The sequence below is a fragment of the Ursus maritimus genome, unplaced genomic scaffold (genome assembly GCF_017311325.1).
Source record: "Ursus maritimus isolate PB19 unplaced genomic scaffold, ASM1731132v1 scaffold_15, whole genome shotgun sequence".
Lineage (NCBI taxonomy): Eukaryota > Metazoa > Chordata > Mammalia > Carnivora > Ursidae > Ursus > Ursus maritimus.
In genome coordinates, this window is record NW_024423897.1 from 1105252 (window position 1) to 1124569 (window position 19318).

Below are 19318 nucleotides of genomic sequence, written 5' to 3' on the forward strand. Positions count from 1 at the left end.
TATTTAAGGGACCCAGCCTCTAAGGTAGAGGCCCAGTCAGGTCATCCAAACTCTGGGGGTCTGAGCTGAAGTTACCCTAAATGAAGAGAAATGCATAAGAAATGTCCTTCAGCCACAAGGCCTCGTGGGGACAGTCCTGGACTCGCAGGAAGGAGGCAAGAGGCTGTGGGACCTGGTGTCACCTCTCCAAGCCTCATTTCCCCCTCTTATAGAGGAGGCTCGCAATGATAGGATTCATCACATTTGCCCAGCTTAGGCAAAGAAACTTGTAGAATGACTCAGGAGCAAGGTCTGCGCAGCGACCACCCCCTCGGTGCTCCCCGGGCCAGGCTTGCCTGCCCGCGGTGGATCAGTTAGGTCCTTCTCAGGCCAGTTCACGCTGAAGGGACCTTTACGGGGCCCAGCCTCTCAGTAGGGGCCCGGGCGGCTCATACGAACTGGCTGTCTGAGCTGTTCGCGTCCGGCCACTTCGCCCGGTCCGCTTGCCTGTGGACCCGGCGGGCGCGGGGCCTCGTCCTGGTGTCCTGGCAAAGAGCTGCCCGGCCTCCGGCTCCCCGGGGCCGCGCCGCCGTCCTGCTGCCGCCCTCCTGTGGCCGCTGCGAGGCGACCTCCGGCCGCGCTGCGGGCCCCCTCCCTCGGCCGGTGACATCACCGCATTCCCGTCCCGGCTCCTCCCGCCTGCAGCTGCAGTGACAGGCGAGCCGGGCCCGGTGGCGGAGAGGAAGTGTGGGGCCGCCGCGCCGAGCCCGTCCCAGCCGAGGCCGGCTCCCCGGGCGGCTCGGGTGACAGCGTCGCGGCCGCCGGGCGCAGCGCCGGGCACGCGCCGGGCAGAGCCGAGCGCCAGGCGGACGCTCCAGCAGAGACGCGGGGAAAATGGCTGATGACTTTGGCTTCTTCTCGTCGTCGGAGAGCGGGGCCCCCGAGGCGGCCGAGGAGGACCCGGCGGCTGCCTTCCTGGCCCAGCAGGAGAGTGAGATCGCGGGCATAGAGAATGACGAGGGCTTCGGGGCACCTGCCGGCAGCCATGGGGCCCTCGCGCAGCCGGGACCCGCGAGTGGGGGTGAGTCAGGGCAGGGGCCTGGGAACTGGGGGGCCTGGGGCTCGCACCCTGGTACCTGACCGGGCCTCGGGGCCCTGCGGTGGAGTGGAAAGGGCCTGGTATGGCCGGTCAGGTGCAGGTCTGGGGCTGTGTGTATTTCAGAGGGATCTGGTGGAAATGGGGAGGAATCTTCTTGGAGCGCTTCGTCTGGGGCCCTGCCTGGGGCTGTGAACCTGGTGGCTGTGTGCACAGGAATTTGTCCTGACATTTCAACCCAGGGCCAGCTCCACCACTGCCTGGCTCTGAAATCCAACACAGTCCAGCCCTCAGAGTCCCTCCTGGGCCTCCCTGTTGCATGGTCTTCCCAGGCTCCCAGCTAAGCCCTGCAGGTATGGACAGAACCACAGACCTCCCAGCCCCTCAGTCTTAGCTCTTTCCTACAGCTGGCAAAGCAGGGGACCCTGTGTGCTCGAAGAGCTCACAGACCTGGCCTGGGGGACCACTTGCATGCTGCAGCCACTGGGCTGGGCACTTCACTGACATTGAGTCATTTCATAGGCATTATTAAACCTACTTCAGAGATGGCAAAAATGAGACTCAAAAGGTACCCTACTGAAACAACTAGTAAGTGGCAGTGGGGATTTAAACTGTTTCTGTCAGACTTGGAACTGTCTGCACCTGACCACACTGTCTTCCATATGTGCCTGGCTCTGGGTTCCATACCAAGGTGGGGGCAAGGGCACAAAGGACTTCAGTCCTGCCCTCCTGGGGCTTCTGTCTATTCATGGTTTTCTAGAGGTGGTCCGGGGCTGCTGTGGTTAGCTTTAGATCCGGGTCCAGGGCCTGGTCCCTGTGATACCATGTTTATCGAGGATATTCCTGTTCTGGTTCTGGCTCGAAAGGACAGTTGCTTAAAATATTTAGTTAAAGAGTAGATACCTTCGTGGGTGCATCCAAAACAGCCCGTGCTTCTTGTTACTGTTGGCGTTGTGGTGGGGGTTGATGGGCCTGTTGGAATAAGCAATAACTTACATGTTAAAAAAAAAAAAGTTTACAAGTTAGGTTCCTTATAGTCATATTTGTATTTATTCAACCTTTACTGAGCGCCTACTGTGTGCCAGGACCACTGGGGATACAGAAAAGAATAAGACAATTTCTGTAGCTTGAGGAGCTTGAAGTGTCTCTACACCCCTTGATATAAGAAATGTAACAAGCCTTTTGTAACATCTAAGAAACTGGAGGCCCAGAGAGCCTGAGTGTCTTGCCTAAAGTCACACAGCCATGAGTGACAGATCTGGGACCTGATCCTAGCCCTCCCAACTCTGGGCCCCACACTCTTAAATGCTGTAGTGCTCACCCTAGGAGGTGCTGGGCGGGAAGGGTGGAGGGCTTCTGGAGTTGCAGCTCCTGGCCCCTTAGCATGGATCCTCACACTTCCCAGGGAATTGGTAGGAAATACCTTCATCATTCATGATTCCTTAGTCCACACCGCCTCTGCGAAACCACCAGCTTTCTCAGTCTGGCTTGGCCTGGAGAAGGCCCCGCTGAGAAGCGCTGGTATCAGAACCCCTTGAGAGAGATGGGCAGGTAGAGCTTAGGCTGAGGGCAGCCAGAAGCGTCTGGGAGTTGAGCAGATTGTGGCCTCTCCCAGGAGAGCGGGGCTCCAGGGCCTCACAGCCTGGATGGGAGGTTCCCTCTGGCAGGGGTGGGGGCACAGATTGACCCCAGACCGGAGAGGGCAGGGGGAGACGTAGAGACATGGCCCTCTGAACGTCTTCCAGACTCATACCTGCCGAAGCTACAAAAGTCCAGCTGCCCTCCTAAGTGGGGCTGAGGATCGGGGAGGTATTATGGGATGGTGGCTCAGGAGGTGGCCAGGCAGGATGGAATTGATCTGACCTTCCTAGGCGTAGCTGGTGCTGAGCAAGTAATCTTCCCTGACCAGTGATGAATGCCAGAAGCTGGGATGCGGTAGAGAAAAAGTGTCTTGGCCTGCTGGGAGCTGTGAGAAGCTGGCTTCCGGAGCTGCTGCCGATCAACACCTCTGAGTCTGTTCTCCTAGATGATGCCCTGGGCTGAGTGCCCTGCTGTGGGGCTCCCTGCTACCCCAGGGAAAAGAGGTGTCTGGTATAGGCCTGAGCCTGAGCGACATTGAGTCTCTCCTCTGGGGCTGGATCTGGGGCCAGCCTGAGCAATGGACACTTTGTTTCCATTCATCGGCTTTGGGTAGGGCCCAGCAGGTTTACATTTTCACACCCAGATCTCCGAGCCCCCGCCTGGCTCTGTCCCTGACTTGCCCAGTCAGTTCCTGGCAAGCCTGTTTTCCCTGCTGGGCCTCAGTAAGCTCCCAGGAATGTTCTGGACCCTGTCTGCCCTAGTTCCAAAAGGGGTCAGGAATCTGAGGGAGGCAACGCCCACGGGGTTATCCGTGGGACTCATATCTGCTGGGCTCCTGTTCTGCACGCCTCTGACTGTGCACGTATGATTGTAAATGTGCAATAATCAGAAAGCACTGTGGGAACAGATACTCAAGTCTATGTGTGGGTGGGTGTGGATTCTCAAAGAGGCTGAAATTTTATCTCCCGAGGAATGTTCACCAGACTGAAAAACTGAGGCAGAGAGACTTTCTGAAGACCAGAGTAGGCACCAGGACCATGGACCAGGGGCCCAAGACTGGTGTGGTCAGAGTGGGATGGGGTGGTGCTCCTTCCATTCTAGAAAGGCCAAGCGTCCAGCCTGGTGTGGTCATGAATGGACACTTACAACGTTAGGCCCTAGTAGAGGAGGTGCCCCAGAAGAAGAAGCCCCTTTGCAGAAGATGCTAGATGCTGCCACTAAAACTTAGGGACCCAGCCACCTATGCAGGAGTAGCTCCAGCTGAATGAGTAGGGATGGCAGGAGACATAGTTGGTCAGAATCAATCACTGTTTGAAAATTTATGTCAACCAGGGTTTATTTCTGTAAGATTAAGTATCCCTCCCTTCAGTCCCCAGGCTGAAATTAGCGTGGCTCCTGCTTGCAGTCCTATCTGGCTGGTAAAGGGGTACTTGTCCATCTATAGGAAGTTCGTGTGGCTTCTCTTGGCTCTTGGCTGGGAGGCATCACAGTTTCTGAGAGGCCTTAGGCAGGCCTTGCAGGTCATGGTGGACCCTGAAAGAGCAGTTCATCTTCCCTTTAGCCAGCACTCACTGCTCACCTGTTCTGTGCAGGAGCTCTTAGGAACTGAATAGCATTACAGAGCTTGGCTAGATAGGGAGTGCACAACCCTTGCGAGGTCACGGATAATTGCATAAGAGGGTGGGGAATGCTGTACAATATTGTGGGCTATCCCAGAGGTGAGACTTTCTTCAGTGCCTAGAGAAGTAGGGGAAGTCATGGAGGGCTTCCCAGAGGAGGTGACTTGTGGACTGGGTCTTGAAGAATGACTGATTCCAAAAGAGCATTCTTTTGAGAGAGAAGGAGGAAGAAAGACAGGGGGTGCAGACTGGTGTGTTTGGAGATGGAGGAAACTGAAACAGGTTGTTTTTTTTTTTTTTTAAGATTTATTAATTTATGAGAGAGAGAGGGAGAGAGCACGCACATGTAGCAGGGAGTGGCAGAGGGAGAGGGAGAAACAGTCTCAAGCAGACTCCACGCTGAGCACAGATCCCGATGCGGGGCTTGATGCGCTCAGTCTCACGACTCTGAGATCAGGACCCCAGCCGAAACCAAGAGTCGGAAGGCCAACCGGACGCCCCACCAGCTGTACCCCCCAGGAGTCCCCAGCATAGTTGTGAGAGGGACTGGTGGGAAGTGAGGCAGGAGAGTGGGCAGGGCCGAAGTGTGGAGGTTCTCACTTGCCGTGGCCTGAGGTTTGATGTACTCATTCAACAAATATTTATTGAGCCCAGTGATGTGCCAGGCCCTGTTTTAGATGCTGGGTGCTCGCACCGGGTGAAACAAAGTCCCTGCCCTCAGTACTATAGAGAAATACTGCAGGGGCAGGAGGGAGGGGGGCCAGAGCAGTAAGTATCCCAGGGGGCCAGGGAAGGCCTCTACTAAGACAATGTTTGCGCAAAGGCTGAAGGGAGTGAGGTAATGGCCCACGTGGTATGGGTAGGAAGGCCTTCCAGGCCGAGGGAAAGTACCTGCCGGCCCCCAAGGCAGGAGCAGACCCTCTAGGCCACGGGGGTCCAGGAGAGGTGGGGTTTCTTTTTGGTTTGTTGTAGTGACGTAGGTAAGTGGATGCTTTACAAAATGTCAGCCCTGGCGGTTGGTTTGAAGGAGGGTTGGGAGAGGGTGAAGCTAGAGTCAGGGAGGCCTGTGAGCGGACGAAAGCCATGATTCTTTTTCTGATGCATTTGTTCTTGTTTATTGAACACGTAAGTTTCTGAGCTCTTACTAAGTCGCGGGTCCTGTGCAAGCGTCTAGGGAAGACAGTGGTGAGGAGCAAGGAGCCAGGTATGGCCCTAGCGGGGCGGACAGACTGGATGGGGGACAGAGCAGAAGGCACCTTTGAGGGTCACGGTTGCGGCAGAAGCTGCAGGAATTTGTGACTAATCGGATGTCAGGGAAAGGGACCAGGAGGGGTCCTTGTCGAGGGCAAAAGAAAATCCTTTTGGGAGGAGCGGGAGGAGGAAAAATAGGCCAGGTGCTGCGTGGTGGGGGCTGCAGTTCCTGCTCTCCCAGGTGGAGCCGTTGCTCAAGGCGCCGCAGGGACAGGCAGCGACGCGCCGAACCCCCTTAGCTCCTGCAGACACCGCCCTGAGCCGACAGCGTCTGCTCGCCAGGCCCAGGCTCCGCGCCGCCGGGCGCTCCCAGCCGTGGCCGAGTGTAAAGCACGTTCAGGTAGGTGAGGGGCTGTTACCGGCTGGGCGGCTCTTGGCAACCACATAGCCTCTCTAAGCCTCAGGTCGAGTGTCTGTAAAATGGGTGGACAACTTCATCACAGAGTTGTGGTGAAAATCACATATGACGATGGCCATGAGAAGCCTTTGTGAACAGTCACGGCTTAAGCCCAATTTATTTATATATCCGGTATGTCTGCCTGGGGAGGGGGTCTTACTACGCGTCTGGACATAGACAGAGGTTGGTTCAGGGCACATGTGGGACCATCTGTGCTTGCTTTAAGCTGAGCAATGCCATTTCTTTGTTCTCTTTCTAGCTGGTTCTGAGGACATGGGGACCACGGTCAATGGAGATGTGTTTCAGGTAAGCAAGATTCTGTCATAGCAGTGGGAGGGACTGACAGCCTGGGTCTCAGTAACTTATGTCCCCATCATCCATAGGATGATCCAGGTTATTCTATTCATTATGGCTGATGCATTGGGATGGGGACATAGCCAAAGGTTTTGACTTTCTTTCCTTCTTTCTTCTTCCTTGCTTCCCCCCTCCCTCCCTCCTTCCCTCTTTCCCTTCCCAACTTTCTTTTTTTCTTTCTTTCTTTCTTTCTTTCTTTCTTTCTTTCTTTCTTTCTTTCTTTCTTCTTTCTTTCTTTCTTCTTTCTTTCTTTCTTTCTTTCTTTCTTTCTTTCTTTCTTTCTTCTTCTCTCTTTCGTTTCTGTCGAGTAGGGGAAGAGCACGAAGAATAAGGACCACTATAGACAGGAATTGATGGTGTGTGGCCTCAGGTTGCCCATGGTGGTGTCCAGCCCACAGTGGCACGGTGCACACTGGGCCCTGCACGCATGCGTGCCACTGGTGCGAAGCCGGACTGAGTGGCCGTGTCTGAACATTTTAAGCGGGCAGGTCTTTGATCCAGAGATTACACTACTTAGAATCTTCCCTAAGGAAAGAATGGGACAAGGACTCCCAGATTTTTGCAGGATTATTTACAAAAGCAGACAGACTACGTGGTGAGCAGAGCATAACATACGCAAAAATTGAGTCGCTATATCCTACACCTGCAATTAACGTAACATTGTATGTCAACTGCATTCAAATAAAAAGTTAAGAAAATAACAGACAAACTGAAACGACTTAAGTGTCCAGCGTCAAGGGCCTGGGTAGGTAAATTGGAAAACCAAGCTGTTGCTCAAAAGACCAATCAGAGCTTTCTGTATTGACGTGAAAAGATGCCCATGACATATCAAGTAGAAAAGTCCCTTGCAGAATAATATGCACAGTGTGGTCCAGTTTTTTATTTTAGGAATATGTTGGCGCAAAATACCTGAAAGGCTGTGCACCGGCTGTTCGCAATGGTTAAGAGTGGTTAGCCCCGAGGTAGGGCAGTGAGATAAGAAAGACAAAAGGCTTTCACTTTGGCTGGATTGTTTTAAAATCCTCATAATGATCTTATACCAACCCCCCCCCAACACCTAGTAAGGATATTTCTAGTTAGACTACTTCTTTCTGTGCCCACCTCCCCCTTCCCCACATTTATACACAAACGGGTTTAAGAGTCCTTACACTGGGAGAACTTGGACCACAGATGGCAGCCCCAGGACCCCGCAGATGGAACAGTCGCCCCCTCCCATGCTTGGGTGGGCAAAGTCTTCCCTGGATGAGGCTTGATTCCCACTGCACTGGGTGGAAGACCCTTGACCCCTGGGGCTGCAGCTTCAGGATCTCCTGGGCCCCACCCTATTGAGGAGCTGGGCTCCCGAGTCCTCAGTGGGGAAGAAACAATACTTTCTTATGTAAGAGGGATAGGCTGCTACCTTACATGGGGAACCTAGCCAAGTCCCGTTTCTGGAAAATTACTCAACTATCAGCAAGCTAGAAAAGTCAGTCTCTAGGACTTCAGGAGCTTTGTGTCTCCTTAGGCCTGAGAGCAGCCTGTAGGCAGCATTTACTGCTGTGCAATTCGGTAGATCACTGAGACCCAGGCCGCCCCTATCCTGGGCACACTCAAAAGGACCTCACTTAACCCTGGAGCTGGGGCTGGAGGTACACTTAGAACTGCAGAAATATCTAGAACACTACGAGCAAGGTAACTTCCCCTTTCTGTAGGTCAGGATCTTGAGGCTTCTCTGTCCCTGAGCCCCCAGCCTTACTTTCTGTTTGGTGGGTGTAGGGAACCCCGGGCCTCCTTCCCAGTTTCAGCGGGAACCCATATTCTCACTGCTGCTAATAGCCGCGTATGTTCACTTGTAAATCATTTCATTCCACGCCATCCTGGAATCCTTACAGGCAGGGGAAGGGTCCTGAATGAGGTGAGTCACTCAGGGACTTGGTGACAAAGCTCAGGTTCTCCTAGATCTCCTGCCCCTGATCTGGTGCCCTCTGTCCCACCCCTTGTGCTGGAACTGGTCTGTCACTGTGGCTGGATCTTAGGTAGAAAGCCCCTGCAGACTTTTTTAGGATTGACCACAGACCAGTGGTCTGGTTCATTCGCTGCAGGAGGAGGGTGGGGGGAAGCCTTGCTTGGACATGCCCAACACTTCCAAGGGGCCTGGGCAGAGCTGTCTTGCTACATTTCTTATTCTTTCCTGGCAACCTCTGGGCCACAAGGGGGTCCAGCTATAAACCTGGCCCTCAAGGCGTAAGGATAAGTCTGCCCACACCTATTCTGGTTCCATCTGGCACTGCCAGGGACATGGACAGAAGGCCCCTGCAGGCCTCCCTCCTCCTGCACAAACTCTCTCTCCCCCCACGCACTGCCATTATCCCCCTCTGAGCTGCTTAGAGGAATTAGCAGCTCAGCTTAGCTCAGCTTTCGTGGACAATCCCAAAGACGGATATGCCTCATCCTCCTGGCTGTCTCTGGAGTCACAGCACATCCTCGGCCAGCCTGACCCACGGACGCTCTCATGGTCATGTCCAGCAGAGGGGTCACTCAGGAGAGGGGTGCCAGGGAATGGAACCAAGATAAGCCTGGCCTGACTCTCGCCTCCTGCCTTTTGGTCCTGGCCATTCCTGCCTCCTTCTCTGTTGAGCTTGGCGGGGGAGGGGGTGCTCAGAGCATTCCTGCAGCCACTGGGGAGCCCGTCTGGGCACCAGCCTGTAGCTGACCCGCTTTCCACTCTGGGACACTGAGTGATGAAAGAGGAGCTCTGCTGTGGCCCCCCAACCTCGCTGCTCACTGGCAGGGGCCAGGGCAGGAAAATTAGTCCAGCGGGGCCAGAGAAGAGGAGCCAGCAAACCGCTTTGCTCAGGACCCAACGTGCTGGCAACACCGCTGTGCTCTTCCTGGTCGGGCTGCCACACAGGCTGGCGTGCCAGGGGTCTGCCGTCCGAAGGTGAGCCGCACAGCCCCGCGGGCCCCCACCTGTGCGTGTCCTCTGCGGCTTACGGGGGCCCGCTTCACACTCTGAGTGGGGTGTTGCCACTCCCATTTAATAGGCCATGAGACACAAGGAGCGCAGGGAAAGGACTTCTCAGAGGTCTCACAGCCAGTGAGTGGCAGGAGGGGACTTAAAGCGCAGTCCCTCTGGTACTGGGTGCCATCGCTTTGCAGACAGCCACTCATCCCTCTGTTCCGTCAGCTCACGTGCTGTGAGTGCCGCGCACTGTGCTCAGGGTGGTGGACGTAGGGGCAAATCCATCGGCTGTTGTCCTCAAAGAGCTGGCTTCTGACAGGACAGAGACCTGGAAAGAAGTGATGGTAGCGCAGGACGGTAAGGGCTCAGAATCAGGGGTTGTACCAAGAGCTAGGAGTCCAAGTTCTTAACCATGTGTCAGGCATCACTCAGGAGCTCTACGTGTATTAGCTCTTTCCATCCTCCCTACGCCCTGTGATGTAGGTTCTGTCATTATCCCCATGTCACACACCAAGAGGAGGGTGCACAGGGAGCTTTAATAGCTCGCTCTTGTCCCACGGCTGGGGAGAGCGGGGACTTGGACCAGGCTCCGGCGCCAGGCGCTGCACTCACTCAGTCAGGGAGGGGCTGCTGGAAGTGGGCTTCCAGGCTGCCCCGGGGCACGTGGGTGGTCTTGGCTGATAGGAAAGCATGTGCAGAGGCACCCTCTGTGGGCCTTACCCGGAGCCCGGGGCCTGCTGCAGACAGTGGTGTGCGGGGGGTGGGGTGGAGCCAGAGAGGCCTAAGCTACAGGGCTGGCAGCTTGGCTGAGCTTCACACCCTGGGCCTCAGGCATGGCCACCTGTGGGCACAGTGTGCTTGAAACTATAGCGAGCGGTGCTCCTGGATGTGCGGTGCTCCTGGATGTGCGGTGCGGCTGCTCCAGGGCCCACGAGAAGCACCCATGGGGGTGTAAGTGGCTCCCCGAGGCTGCTCCCGCACCCAGGCCGGGGTGGCTGTGGTGGGCTGTGGCAGAAGAGTTTGGATGGAATCAGAAGGCCTGGGCTTCATTTCTGGCTCTTCCCAACCAGACGAGCTTGGGCTCCTCTCTTGACTGCTCTGAGCTGATTTCTCACGTGTCGAAAGGGGATTAGAGGCCCTGTGCTCCTGTCTGCATAGGGCTGTTGGGAAAAGTGCTCTGCCGCCTGGGGAAGCTTCTTAGAAGTTCCTGGCCATGCTACTAAGTGAGCTGAGGGGTGGTAGTGTGTGGGTGTGAGAGATGGGGGATGGGGCAGGGGGCACTTGGAGGAGGGGCACCATCTCTCATCTTGGGCGAGTAGACTTATCAGGGAGACAGAGTGTGTCACAAATCATGTGACACAGAAGTGACTTTGGTCCTGCTGCTATGTGGCCAGTATGTTTCACACCCAGGAATTCAGTCGGAATCTCAGCTCTGCCAGTGCCCAGCCCAGTGACCTTGGACTCTGGAGCTGGAGTTTCTCTACCTCTAAAACTCAGTTGATAAAACCCATCCTGTAGGGTTGTAAAGATCAAAGAGAGCTGTTTAATTGCGGTTTCCCTGCAAGTTTTAAAGCACTATTATCTGGGAATCTTAATTTTAGGGTAGGCTTTATGGGGATGGTGGGCCAGAAGTACACCAGTGTGACGAAACTCCTGTGCAAGCAACGTTTCTCCGGCCTACCTCCCCGCTTTCCCCCATGCCTGAAAGACTGCTGTACTCAGGCGTTTCTCAAAGGTACTGGCCCCGCAGGGTCCTTACGCTGCCAGTTCTGGTCCAAAATGGCCTTCCCTGTCTCTTCCCACCCTGCTGTGCCCCCTGACTAGAATGACCGTGTGTGCCCTCGTCCTCGCTCTTTACCTGACTTGGGTTATAGGGCGTACCCCAGCCATGGTCCTCATTTGTGAGGAACCCCCTGCCAAACTCCCGGAGGACAGGTGGTCTTGTTCATCCCTGTCCCCGAGGCTGAGCATGTGCTAATTCATCCCGTAAATGTCCTAGAGATCTCCTACAGCCGGGCCTTCCCAGTTCTGGGTACTACACAGAGACAGGCACTTTCAGTCCTTAGGGGGCTCACTTACTTGGGGCTGGGGGGGCGGGTGGAGACAGATAGTAAACATGTAAACAAGTCGTTTCGGATAGCCAGAGGGGCCAGGAAGAAAATGAAACACAGCATCTTAATAAACACACATGCACAGAAGTAATTGCAGTTGTCTGCAGATGGGACATTCTGTAAAATTGGGTTGGGGGGGGCCTGGTGGCCTGGCCGCAGGACAGAGTCGTTCCCGGAAGGGGGAAGGGGGCAGGGTGGGGCACACTCAGCGTTAGTGATCCACTTGTGTTCTCCAGATTAGAGCCCTGGAAGGGCCCCTTGGGTGTGGTGAGAGACTGTCTGAATTGAAGGGTAATGCTGTGCCAGAAAGAATAGGGCAGTGCTCCAACTGTCCCACCCAAGGGTGGGCCTGCCCCCAGGGAGGTGCCAGGCTACACACCCTGCCTGCCCCCGCCCCTGACAGCTGGCGACTGCAGCCCTCGTGTTCCCGCTGCGTGCTCCTTTAGCGGGGCTGCCCACACCCCTTTGGGCAAACGTTTACCCAGCACATCAGGCTCTGGGGATAGGCATCCATGTAGCCACCGCTTACTGAGCACTGATGTGTGCCAAGGACAGCGGGGAACACCCCCGGGCAGAGGGCGGTGCCGGACATTGTCTCATAGGGAAACGACATTAAACACCAATGTTCTTGACAGTATTTTTTTTTTTAAGATTTTTATTCATTCATTTGAGAGAGAGCACAAGTTGGGAGGAGGGGGCAAAGAGAGAGGGAGAAGCAGACTCCCTGCTCAGTGAGGAGCCCGATGTGGGGCTCGATCCCAGGACCCCGAGATCATGACCTGAGCTGAAGTCAGACACTTGACGGAGCCACTCAGGCATGGCTGTTGCTGACAGTTTTGATGAGTGAAGGAGGAGCGCAGAGAGTGATGAAAGGATGGGGCAGGGGTTCAGAGGCTATAAATAAGGTCCTGCTCTGCCCCCCGGCCCCCAGCTCCTGGTCCAGCAGGGAGACTTGTGCAGAAGGTGAAGGCTGCAGCAGAGCACAGACAGGAAGGGCTGTGAAATCTGCTGAGGGGGGTGGATATCCCGGAGCCGGCAACTCTAGAGGATGGAGGAAGATTTCATCAGCTAGAGAAGGGAGGGGAGGGCCGCGATTGCAGCTGGAGCAGGAGGAGCCAGAGGCCTTCGGCCTGCAGGAGTGTGTGGGGGTGTGCAGACTGGAATGTGTAGGGGCAGAGTGGCCGAGGGGGAGTGGCCGGAGATGGGGCTGGACTGGAAAGGGTCTCTGGCTTTGCGAGACCAGAGGGGAGTCACAGGCCTGCTGGGTTGAACTCTCAGCCCCTAGCACTCGCAGTCCCTAGCTCTGGCAGGCCCCCGGGAAGTGGGCAGAGACCTGGAGTCAGAGGCTTGGACGCCTGCCACTACGTCATGCCATCGCTCCTGGCCTCAGTTTCCTCCCCCTATAAGATGAGAATGAATACTAATAATTCTAGCTACCACTCACGGAGCCATCACTGCACACTGGGTAGGCTTCTAGATGTCCTGCAAAGACTGTCATGTCGAATCCTCACACCAGCTCTTAGAGGTGGTTTTAATATTATTCTCATTTTGGGATGAGAAAACGGGGGCCCAGCAAGGTTGAGCAGCTTGCCCCCGCTACACGTGTGTCTAGTAAGCAGCGGAGGTGGGACGGGCTGGCTGTAGAGTCCCGGGTCACCACTGTGCAATCTCGGCCATGGCCAGCCTGCCTGTCCCAGGGCTGCCAACTCACTTAGCAGGTGTTTACTGAATATCTCCTGTGTGCCAGGCACTGTGCTGGGCAAAGGGGACAGAGCAATGAGCAGGCTAGACAAGGACGCTGCAGTCACGAAGGTAGACAGTGGACGAGCAAACAAAGTGAGGTCAGTTCGGACTGACTGCAATAGAGACTTTAATAACAGTAACACAAGGAACTCACTGGGTGCCAGAAGCGTTCGAGGTTCTTTACATGTTTAAGTTCATTTCCTCCTCCTGTCAGCATGAAGGGGCGGATACTCTCGTTGAGCCTGCTTCATGGCCGGGAAGGTGAGGCCGCGTCACTCACCCAGACCCCCATGGGGGGGTGTCGCTGGCAAAGGGCGCAGCAGGTATCAAGGCAGGGGATAGTCACAGGAGGCAGCGGGGGGAGGTTGCTGGAGACGGCTGAGGCAGCCACACGTGGGGGGTCCTGGTACTCGGGCAGCAGAGGCAGCAGGGCGGGTGCGTGGGTTGTGCACACTGCTGTGTGTTTGTGCCCTAGGAGGCTAACGGTCCAGCAGATGGCTATGCGGCGATTGCCCAGGCCGACAGACTGACTCAGGAACCCGAGAGCATCCGCAAGTGGAGAGAGGAGCAGAGGAAACGGCTGCAGGAGCTGGGTAAGGGCAGGGCTGCGGCTGGGAGCGGCTCCCAGCTGGGTTGGCAGTTCGGGACATAGGGCGCCTCCTTGGGCTGCCGTAATGTGGGCATTGGATGGGGATGGGCCTTGAGGCTGCCTGCCAGGGGCCGAGGGGAGGAGTGGCCGGGGCAGCTGTGCCCTCACATTCCTACCGGGAAGCTGCCACTTACTGTCCTGTTGGGGTCACAGATGCTGCCTCCAAGGTGACGGAGCAGGAGTGGCGGGAGAAAGCCAAGAAGGACCTGGAGGAGTGGAACCAGCGTCAGAGCGAACAAGTCGAGAAGAACAAGATCAATAACCGGTGAGAGGAGCTAGGGGGACATGCGGGGAGTTATGGGGACACGAGAGGAACTACGGGGACATGAGGGTGCTGTGGGACATGAGAGGAGCTGTGAGGACATGAGGGGAGTTATGGGCACATGAGAGGAGCTATGGGGACATGAGAGGAGCTATGGGGACATGAGGGGAGTTATGGGGACATGAGGGGGCTGTGGGACATGAGAGGAGTTATGGGGACACGAGGGGGCTATGGGACATGGGGGGACTATGAAGACATGAGGCCAGCCATGTGGACAGTGAGAGAAGTTACAGGATGGGGACTGTCTTGAGGATGGGTGATTTGTAGAGGCAGGAGAAGCTGAACCCCTCAGGGCTGCTTCCTCAGTTGCGTGTGGAGTTCAGAGCCCTTCAGAGGTGGTACACGGTTGAGCTGTCATCTCACCACAACAGACAGAAGCTTCTGCAGTCAGTAGAAGAGGTCTCAGGATCCCGGCATGGGAGCCAGACTGCTGGCTAATGCTGTTAGTGTCACAGAGAGCACAGGCCTGGCTGGGAGTGAAGAACCAACCCGGACACAGGATTGTACTGCTTGTAGAAATGGCAGCACTTCAACCCAGAGAGGCTGAAGAACAAAGGGAAGTTAGTGGCCTGTATAACTGAAAAGGCCAGGGGTGAGACTGCAGTACTAGGCTCAGAGGCTCAGACAGAGTCAACTGGCCCTCACTTTTACTGTCTCTCGATGCTGCTTTCCTCTCTTGTCCTGGAATGGGGCGGGGGGCTGGGGGGAGAGATGGCCATCATCAGCTCCAGGCTTCTGTTATATTCTTTTGGCAACCTCTATGAAAATAGCATCTTGCACCCAATAGCTCCAGCTGAAATCCTCGCTCTGACCCTTACTGGTTTGATGTGGGTCCTGTGCCCGTACCTGGCCCAGTGACTGTACCGGGGAGGGACTCTCTGATGGACCCAGCCTGGGCAGTAGTCCCATCCCTTAGGTGGTGCATGGGGTCAGTCTCACCCAAACCGCAGGGACTGAAGTGGAGCCAGCCTGATCCTGCCAAAGACAATGAGGGCGCCCTTCCTGGGAAGAAGGGGGAGGGATGCTGGGCAGGCAAAGACAGTGGATGCCCACCAGAGAGCACTCTCAGGGACATGGTCTCAGACCGCTTCTGAGACTCTGGCCAGCAGCTCTGCCTTTGGGGCTGTGTCCTTCAAGGTACCTGGCCTGCCCAGAAAGGTAAGGCTGGCCCTGGGAAGCTGCCGCACTTCTGTCCAAGAAGCTGCTGTGTGCCAGGCTCTGGGCTGGGCACCGGGGAGACACAGCGGAGAAGGACCCAGTCTGTAGCTTTGAAGAGCTCAGAGACTCTCTACTGGAAGGCTCTGGATGCAAGGGGTGTGGGTGGAGAGGGACCTCTGTGTCTAGGACCTGGGCTTTGAAGGATCACTAGAAGCTCATTAGGGCAGGGTTGGGTGAGGGTGTTCTAGACCCGGGAACGGCATAATATGAAAGGCTGTTGTGTCTTGGGCACCGGGAGTCGGGGAGTGCTGGGAGAGAAGCGGGAATGAGGGATCACAGGTGGAGGGCCTCCCATAACAGGCTGGACAGACAGAGCCTTGGAAGGCTCGTGAACAGAAGTCATATGATCAGGGCAGTTTGAGAGAAGGCACTGAAGCCGGTGGGGGATCCCCGCTCTCCTGTCCAGGTGTGGGTAGTTGCTAAGACTTACAGAACTATGCTTCCTAACGCTCTCCAACTGGAGATACTAATGCTGTCTCCCTTTCTCCTTAACCCTCTGCCTGTCTGTCTTGCCATCTGTCTTCCCCCACCTAACCCTTTCCCCTCAAGGATCGCTGACAAAGCATTCTACCAGCAGCCAGATGCTGATATCATCGGCTATGTGTACGTGTCTTCTTTGCTTCTCTGTCAGGGGGAGTGGGAGAGGGTGCGGGCCCCTGTGTATGGCTTGAGTGTCCTGCTTGTGGGGTATAAATGAGTGTGGCCAGGCAGGGGGGACAGGGGTGGCGGGGCACAGATCAGAGCAGGAGGTGGTGCAGGCACCCATCTTCACCTCTATCCCTGTGGCAAATGTTTACTGAGTATCCACTCTGCCCGCAGGCAGCTTTGCTCAATCAAAGCAGAGCGAAGAAAAAGAATGCACTCGTCATCCCAGGTGGGAGGTGCAAAGGGCAAACAGCCCAACTCCAGCCTTCTGAGATGCATCTTAGGGCTGGGGGGGCGGGGTGAAGGAGTCTTCTGGCGAACAAAACATGGAGTGCCAGAGGCATAAAGAAGAGCTGCTCCCATGATTACCCCCCTCCTCTTCTCCTGCCCCCAAGCGCACTGCTCCCCCTCAAAGCTTCAGCCCGAGTTTGGCGACCAGACCCTGCCTAGACCACCGTGGGCCCCTCTCCCATGTTCCTGCTTGGGGGCTAGCCAGGACTATGCCTAGTCTGGATCTGAGATGGCAGATGGTGCCCCTGTTGGTGGGTGTTGACAGCCTGGGGGGTGTGCTGGGATGGTGAAGGAGAAGGAATAGCAGTGATGAATGTGTGATGTCTGTCCCGTGTGTGTGTGTGTGTGTGTGTGTGTGTGTGCGCACGCGTGCACTCGTGTGCCGAGTATTTGCTATTCCTCACTCTGGGGTCACCCTCGGCAGGCCTCTGATGGTGTCTAGGCTGACACTTCTCTCACAGAGCACAGGAACCACTAGAGAAACAGCCATGCGTTCCTTCCTTCTGTCCACTCTCCCATCTGTTCAGTACTTACTGGGACTTGCCCAATGCCAGTCTCTGTTGGAACAGGAATAAGACACGGCCTGCCTCACGAGTTGCTCATGGTCAGAGGAGTGTTGTCATAAGGGCCGTGTGGAAGGGCACACCCTTCCTGGGAGCCCTGGGAGCCACCGTCTGCTGGGGGAGCCAGGGCAGGCTTCAGAGAGGTGCGACCTTCAGCGGGACCTTACGGTGTGAGAAGGGATGAGCTTGGCGGTGAGGGTGAGAAGAGGGCAAGGGCAGCCTCCGTGAGTGGGGCGTGGGGCCGTGGACATGGCTGGGAGCTGAGGACAGGAGGTCAGCTTGGGGCTAGTTGCAGTATGCCTGTTGGGCGAGGTCTACAAGCTGGGCCTTGATCCTGAAAGCGGCGAAGATCCGTAGGAGGCCTCAAGCAGAAGAGCCGGGATGATGGGCGTCAGTGCTGGGGAATATACCACAGAGGGGGTTCCGTGCTCGAGTTGCACTTGAGCAAACAGCACCCAGAGGGTTCCCCAAGAGGGGAAGAGTCTAGTCCAGTGCTTCTCAGACTTTTCTCTGCCTCAAAATCACGGGGGGACCTTGTTCAGAGGAGATTCCGATTCAGTGGGGCTGAGGCGAGGCCATGATCCTGCATTTCCAACAAGCTCCGTGGCGATGCCGATCCTGCTGGACTGCGCACCGCACTGAACATCCAGGTTAGAGGACAGCCTCTTGTTGACCTAGAAGGGACAGCTCCTGAGACCCCTCAGCCCCACCGGTCAGCCAACTCCATGCCGTACTTTCCTCTTTCCCAGGCCTGCGCACATTTGCCACTGCGTTGGATTCTCAGGCCGGTGAGACAGATCAGCAGGGCGGAGGCTCTGCTCCTCACCTGGCAGGTTAGGGAATGAGTACACAGGGGGAGAGGGAGCCCCAGGGAGAGGCCGGGTCACCTGGCCCAGGGCCAGCTCATCCTTGGCACAGCCTGTCGGCATCACTTGGAGAGCTCCCTGCCTGGCACGTGGCAGAACTGATCCTGCTTGAGACACAGAAAGGGCCAGAGGAGAAAGGGGCTTTCCAGGGACCTTTGCTGGCCACATAGGACATAGACCCAGCCCTCTCCACTGAAGATCTTTTATTGTTTTTCTCTTAATGAGTCCCACATTTGGGTTTTCCTCTACACTGTATTTCTGCATTGTTCCTTAATCAGTGGCTTCTTTAACTGTCCACCAGAACTTCTGATGAAGAAACCACCAGTTTTCAGCCTAACTTGATTCCAGCCAAAAGCAGAGATTCCCATGGAGTATTCCCCAGGCTGTGGCTCCATGGAGATAAGTTATTCTGGGCTAAAAAGAGCTCTAGAGTCAAATACAGTTGGCACGTAGTAGATTCTGTCTGCATTTTCTAGTCCACCCAGGACGTTCAGCACGCACTTTAGCCCATTAAAGGCTTTGGACGTCTTGCTTCGAAGATCCTCTCTAATGGAATTTTCTATGTGTATTTGACCACAACCCTTTTCTGGAGAACACTTATAGGGTCCACAGAAGTCTGAGGCAATGCTGCATCAGTACTTCAGTTAGTAAGGTGGTTAGTCAGTGTCCTACCTCTGCTAAGTTTTTGGAAATGCTTAAAATAGCTGAGGCACTGCATTAGTTCCTCCAGGGGTCTTTAGGTGTTGCGATGCCCCTTGCTGGAGGGGTAATGAACAGAGTGCTAGGCTGGGGCAGGGACAGGGGAGGGGGGAGAGGCTACTAGCTAGGGTGGCAAGGGACGACTTTTCTGAGGAGGTGAGGCCTGCATTCAGACCTGAATGAAAAGAAGTGACAAGCTATGAGCAGGTGTGGGGGAAAGCATTCCAGGAAGAGGCGACAGCAAGTACAAAGGCCCTGAGGCAGGACCAAAGTAGGCTTCCTCCGATGCCAAGGCTGTTCCTGGGGGCCTGAGGGCACAGGGCACAGGGCTAAGAACTCTGGATAGACTACCTCAGAGTAGGCTGAGCAAAGCAGCCTTCCCCAGTGGGAGTAGAGCGTCACTGATTCAGGGGAAAGGCAGACAGCAATGAAACCTCTGTTCTGTCTCTACCTGCAGGGCATCTGAGGAGGCTTTTGTGAAGGAATCCAAGGAGGAAACCCCAGGCACAGAGTGGGAGAAGGTGGCTCAGCTGTGTGACTTCAACCCCAAGAGCAGCAAGCAGTGCAAAGACGTGTCCCGCCTGCGCTCGGTGCTCATGTCCCTGAAGCAGACGCCGCTGTCCCGCTAGGTGCCTGTCACAAGCATGGCCACAAAGCATGGGCTGGGCCTGGGCACAGGAGGAGCAGCTGCTTCGGCCAGGATGGGGGGGACAGCGCCTCCAGCAGCTGCTACACACAGCCCATTCTGTTCCTCCCCATCTCCTGGGGCTGGGAAGGGGAACCCTCCCCCTCTCACCCCATTCCCTCCTGGCCCTGTGGCCCAGCCCCTCACACCTCCTCTCAGTCCACAAAATTGTGACTGTCCCTCCTGATGTTTTTTTTTTTTTTCTTGGCTTAAAGGGTGTGTTGTTAACTCTTTTTACACTTATTTATTATCATTCTCATTTCTCTGGAAGCCATAACTGGTGTCAGGGCTCAGTTTGTGCTTAGAAT

The 19318-nt window shown here is 55.8% G+C and overlaps 1 protein-coding gene across 1 annotated transcript; it reads left to right on the forward strand.

Moving 5' to 3' along the window:
* Window positions 1–732: 732 nt before the first annotated feature.
* On the forward strand, window positions 733–19243 carry CLTB (clathrin light chain B). Its single transcript, XM_008692692.2, has 5 exons — window positions 733–1060; window positions 6183–6229; window positions 13548–13665; window positions 13875–13986; window positions 18783–19243. The coding sequence occupies exons 1-5, from the start codon at window positions 874–876 to the stop codon at window positions 18952–18954; spliced, it is 636 nt and encodes a 211-aa protein (XP_008690914.2). The 5' UTR covers window positions 733–873; the 3' UTR covers window positions 18955–19243.
* The last annotated feature ends 75 nt before the right edge of the window (window positions 19244–19318 follow it).

What these genes read in the sequence shown, in the direction of transcription:
- CLTB (XM_008692692.2), top strand. Translation starts at nt 874, where the DNA reads ATGGCTGATGACTTTGGCTTCTTCTCGTCGTCGGAGAGCGGGGCCCCC. An exon ending in GCCGGGACCCGCGAGTGGGG is followed by an intron (nt 1,061 to 6,182) that starts GTGAGTCAGGGC and finishes TTCTCTTTCTAG; the next exon opens with CTGGTTCTGAGGACATGGGG. An exon ending in TCAATGGAGATGTGTTTCAG is followed by an intron (nt 6,230 to 13,547) that starts GTAAGCAAGATT and finishes TTTGTGCCCTAG; the next exon opens with GAGGCTAACGGTCCAGCAGA.